Source organism: Pterocles gutturalis, unplaced genomic scaffold, assembly GCF_000699245.1.
Source record: "Pterocles gutturalis isolate BGI_N339 unplaced genomic scaffold, ASM69924v1 scaffold36269, whole genome shotgun sequence".
Lineage (NCBI taxonomy): Eukaryota > Metazoa > Chordata > Aves > Pterocliformes > Pteroclidae > Pterocles > Pterocles gutturalis.
Genome location: NW_010131899.1, coordinates 1 through 5,607, shown reverse-complemented (window position 1 = coordinate 5,607; position 5,607 = coordinate 1). Strand labels below are relative to the sequence as shown.

Here is a 5,607-nt window from a genome sequence, read left to right as displayed (position 1 = left end):
AATATATATATATATTTTTAATTTAATGGGGCTTATCTAACCACACACACCAGTGGCTATACTCCTCCTTTGGGAAACCTGTTGGCTAGTCTACTGTTATCTTTTAAAACCCAGATATCTTCCAGAAGAAGAGTATAATTTATTAAAGCCTTCTGGCTGTACGTGTGATGGGTTAAAACAAAAAGTAATTTATTTTAAGTTGGGTTAAACCCTGAAAGTCGTTCTAACCAAATGACATCTCAGTTACAGCAAATTTAAAGTTCACATTAGAGATACCGATGCAAGAAGGTCCAATGAAGAATAATGCTTTTAGCTGTGCTTTCCACAATAACCAAAGACCTATACCCTATATATTTAACTTTCCTTGCAGAACTTAGAGTAATTGTCTCCCTTCTCAAGGAGATCTAATAGTCTCACTGATTAAATCTGGCATAAAGTTACAGATGATTAGAAAAGCATCAACATCATGTGATGAAAGAATAAATGCATCAAACTAGGTAATTATACCCAAAACTAACATGGATAGTGGATTTAATGGAACTGGGAAATTATCACTATACACAAACATGAGTGAATATAGAATCTTTTACTTCATTTTGACCCTTATACTTGGAGGAAAAAAGATCTCTGATAGTTCAACACGGTAAATCAGATAGAACCTGAGAACTGAACAGAGTTTTCTTCTTGTTTTTGAAGAGGGCAAGAGTGATTAGATCACTGTTCTGGAGTACTGATGTGATTACAAGTTTTCTGATCATAGGGAACATGTCCATCTACCATGAATCTAATAGTTTAATTTAGTTTCCAGGTGGTTTGGTTTTGCTAATCATCTGTGATGAACAACTTGGGTGTAGGCTGCAATTAAGCTGAAATGCACAGAAGTAAGATGTAAAAACTTTATTAGTTAATTTTTGAAGTACCTTGGATGTGTTAGCATATACAAGAGGAAAAGGTAGTTATCTGAACACAATTTGCATTTTAAATCAATTCAGTTGTTAAGATTAACATTTGTTTAATAAATGAGTTACTTCTGATCACCATGTCTTGTGAGATTACTGAGTTATATCACAAACGATTACAACCCACTCTTAATTCAGCCTGGAACAGGAAAACAAGCTTTTGTGCTTTTATAGTTCTCCATTGTCTTCTCAGCTTTGGCTGAACTATTTGCCTAAATAACAAGAATTCCCTGTGCACTTGCAAAAATGGTCAGCTTTTATCAGAAGTTGATTTGTCCTTTCAATAAACAATTGAAATTACTTCAGTTACTTTGCTAGCTCTGTTTTCTTGAAACCACTCATAACAAGTGTTTGGTATGCAAAAATATATGAACTGATATAATTTAATAAATTTTAGTAATTTACACTTGTACGTATTTCAAATGTAATTTTAAGAAAAATTATTCAATACAAAATTGAAGAGTTCATTGTTAACAATATTTAACCATTGAGATATATTTAGAAAAAAAACTTAGATACATGGGTGGATTTTCAATTCCCACACTGTGCATCCAAACAGAATGTCTTTTAGAGGGCAGCTACATAGTTTGCTTATTCAAGTAGTAAAAGATTACTGTATCTTTTTAATTTAAATAAATACATACATTTAAAAGCACTACAAATATGTTTAAAAAGATAACTATACTACCACCAGGTATGTTTCTTAAACTAATAATTGCTTGTTGTTGGTGTTGTTAAGTTTAATCTTCATTTTAGATAGGCAAACTAGAACGTCCAGTTTTATTTTCTACTTTTCACACAGGGCAAAGCATTGACACTTGGACTCCATCAGCAACAGGGAAATTTTGACTATATATTTTTTGTTAAGGAGCCTTTCCACTGTTTGTTAGTTTAAATTCCAAGAGTAAAGAAAGTTGGCCCATTCCTTCCAAACATTAATTAATAAATATTTTAGATAAGTTTCAGTTATTTTATATCTATATCATGAAAGTTTCACACAATGGGAGACTTACATATATAGTAAAACATGAGAAAAAGCTCACACTAGTATTTGCCAAAAGCTTTTTTAGGAGAGAAGAGTAAAAATTAACTGATGTGTGATGTTTTTCTAACAACTGATAGATGCTGGTCATCCCTTCAGAAAAAATTAAAAGGGATGTATTATCTCAGCAATACAGAATTGGTCAGGTCATCTCATCTACAAGATGATACACCAAACATAGCAGTGTAAGACTGTGAAAACCCACTCTGTTTAAAGAAAGTTATTCTGTAGTTGCATTCAGGTAACTTATTCCTGCGTAGACAATGTTTCTTTTACAGCTTCCAAACTGGCACTTACGAGACAGTCTCTGGTATATCCTCTGGTTTTTTGAAATGGCCTGCCCACAGCAAGAATCTTTTCTCCCAATCTGTAGGCTTGTGTCCAGGCACCCTCAAACGAGGCTGACCTAAAAAAAAAACCCCAGCAAAACACACAAACAAACAAACCAAAACAAAACCCCACCAAAAACAATAGTCAGAGAAGCTGAATTGCCACAGCTGTAATGAAACCAGTTAGGGTGAGCAATGCAGAATTTTAAGTGTGATTGCTAGAGTTTCTTATGGAACAAAAAATATCACAGTCAGATTAACAAACCTGTAAATATGGATTAAACTGAAGCCATGTAAGGAAAGCAAAATCTTGCCCAAGACCTCCATATTCGTAGCTCTAAATCTGTGAAACCTGCTCCAGCATCTAAGCTTCCTAAGTTGCCGTGGTATTATAGTTCTCCTATTACATTTAAATTAGCTTTAAAAATAAAATGAATAAAATGGAACTGATACAGAAAAGCCAACATGCCGCACTATTGCATCACAGAATGTTAACTTTTCCAGGGAGGTAAGGTTTTATCTAGACATATCAACAAACATGACCATAGGCAAAGATTAGACCCTTAATTTTCATCTCAGTCTTTCAAACTCCATTTAAAAAGAATTCAGAATGTAATACAGGAAGGTTTCCATATATAACATACCATTAAAATCTAGAAAACAAAGTGCAAAGATGGACAGCTTTCCCACCGCCAACAATGGGAGGTATCCTGTATGGCTGTGGGCTGCCTCATGGATTCATTAATTATCTCGGAAGCAGGGTGGATAGACAGTTTGCTGGCAACATTAAGTTATTCAGAAACATAAAGAAGAGGGCAAAGCACAAAGAGCCGCAGGGCTTCAGAATCCTGCGTCAATGAGATGGCCAGTGAAACCCCATGCACACAAACAGGAAGCAATTCCAGTTCACATACAAATGACAGATTCTAACCTAACTGTTGTTGCTGAGCAGTAAGGCCTCAGGGTTTCATAGAGTTTTTGTCAAAATGTTCGGTAATAGTAAGGAAGGGAAACAGCATTACCAGCAATGTTCAGGAACACAGACAAACACAAAAGCATTATCATGCCATTGTATGAAACCATGACTCCATCATTTTGAAAAGCATTTGAAATTCTCTCATCTAAGAAACAGTTGAAATAGAGTGGGTACAGAGAAAATTGGGAAGGACAACCACAGGTATGGAATGGCCACCATATAAGAAATAGTATCATAGACTGAGACCTTTGGCCTGGAAAAGCATTAGTTGTAGCTCCCTTCAGCACAACAGAGAGCACCAGAATTGTAAGTGACATTGGGAGCGTGGGTTATAATGAACAGGTCCTGTTTTGGAAGGAGTATTGAATAAAGGAACATCAGATCGAAAAAAGCATGCACCAGGTTCAAAAACAAATACAAGACTACTTGTTTTCTCACAGCATGGGTTCAGCTGAGGAATTCCTTCCCAGAGGATGTAGACACTAAAAATACATCCAGCTTCAAGAGACTGGGCAAATTTATGAAAGAAAAATCCAGTGAGGACCATTAAACACAAAGATGCCGCTTCAGGGACAGCAGTCGAGGGGAGAAGCACTACATTTGCCCTGTTTCTGTACTCTTCCTTAGATCCTTGCTATTGGTCACCTCTTAGTGACCCTATTAGTCACACAGAAATGTAAGGGACCTACTTTACTGGCTACTACTGGAGACATGGCACTGTTAAGGAGACCTTTGGTCTTACCCAGTACAGCTGCATTATGTTTTTAATACAGAAGTATGGAAAATGCTTCACATCTGTATGCTCCTATCTATCTAGCATTGGTAGCTAAAGAAGGGAACATGTTATACAGGAAGTCTCCTTAAAGCATGGGAACTGTCCTATATATAGTGAAAAAATGTTTCATGGCCTGAGCTTTACCTGACCAACTCCACGCTTAAGCGTGAACTAAGCCAACAATTCAGACTGACTCTCTCCTGCAGAGCACGTTCAATTTTGTGAAGAGCTGGAGCTGGTTCTACTATGAAAAACTGCAAAAGTATTTTAGCTTGTATGATGTTCCTAAATATTGATAGTTTACACTGAGGTTGAACAGTTGGTTCTAAAGCACAGCTGAAGAGCCTCAACATACATCAGAGAAGATAGCAGTGACCTGCTACAAAATTAAAGCTGTGTTATTGTCACAAGAAATATTGACCCATAGCTTTGTTCAAAATCAAGATCTTATTGCTATAGCATGCTCAGATTTTCAGTCTAAAGATCAGAATTCCCTCTCACAAAATCAGGGATATTAGCATCTGTGTCAGACAAATTCCTGTTCAGATAATTGCAACCTGGGTATCTAAATATTTCATGGCATGAAACGTAACATCTTTATCAGAAACTCTCACTTCTTTGCTGGGGTTGACTTTCTTCCTGGGGTTTAATGCAAAGCCTTCTGCTTATCTTTGGATCAACTCCTTTAGTCATCCTCAGAAAGGATGGAACATTTCTTCCCAGCAGTTTAACAGCCCCATCTGGAAGAGAAAGGAGAGGAAGTAAAGGGGTCAAATCTAACTCAGAACAGCAGAAAGTAAGAATGCTACCTTTTAAATGGAAGTGTGTTTTTTTTTTTTAAACACAGCACCAAAAAAAAACAAAACCAAAAAACAAAAACCACCAAAAAACCCCAATAGCTACAAATCTAATATTATGCAAGAAACACCAGATTTAGATTGTAACAGAGCCTGTCAAAGAAATAAAAGCTTGTTTATAAGCTGTGACTTGAGCTTGCCCATTAATCTTTTTAGAAAAGTGTGAATGCAAGATTACAGCCTACAAGCAATTTCCAAAAGATAACGCACATCACAATTTCAAGGAACTTCTCTATTCACATGCTTCAGATATCCTTTGGACACTGCTATTTCAAGGACTGCACACCAGCATTCTACCAAACTTGTCACATCCTAAAAACAAGTCACAGACTTGTCAGTGTCTAGAAAAAAGCCAAGAAAAAAACAGAATCTTGCAGTATAGAGATACCTACTTAGCAGCATATTAGAAAAGGACAGGGCACCTTACATACAAGACCATACTCTCAAGAGCAAGCTTCTAATTTGTTAATAAAAAAATTCTGAGGGAAAAAAACAACTTTGGAAGTCAAAGGGCACTTCTAAAAATACAAATTGTGCTTTTTTTTTTTTTTTTATGCTGGCTGAAAATGTCTCTCCCATAAGAAACAGTTGCCCTTTATTTTCTAGGCATAATACATTCCAGCTCTGAATAAAAACATTTCATTTACAGGCGCCCCCCCCCAACGAAAC

General features: G+C 36.2%; 1 protein-coding gene across 1 annotated transcript in view; it reads right to left on the bottom strand.

Moving 5' to 3' along the window:
* FAM162A (family with sequence similarity 162, member A) overlaps window positions 1-4,816 on the bottom strand; it is a 7,458-nt gene extending 2,642 nt beyond the window's left edge. The window contains exons 1-2 of the mRNA XM_010080749.1: window positions 4,696-4,816; window positions 2,299-2,407 (exon numbers count right to left, since the gene is read on the bottom strand). Of these exons, the coding sequence (XP_010079051.1) occupies window positions 2,299-2,407; window positions 4,696-4,774 (188 nt within the window). The 5' untranslated portion in view covers window positions 4,775-4,816. The remainder of the gene's footprint in view (window positions 1-2,298; window positions 2,408-4,695) is intronic.
* Window positions 4,817-5,607: the final 791 nt, after the last annotated feature.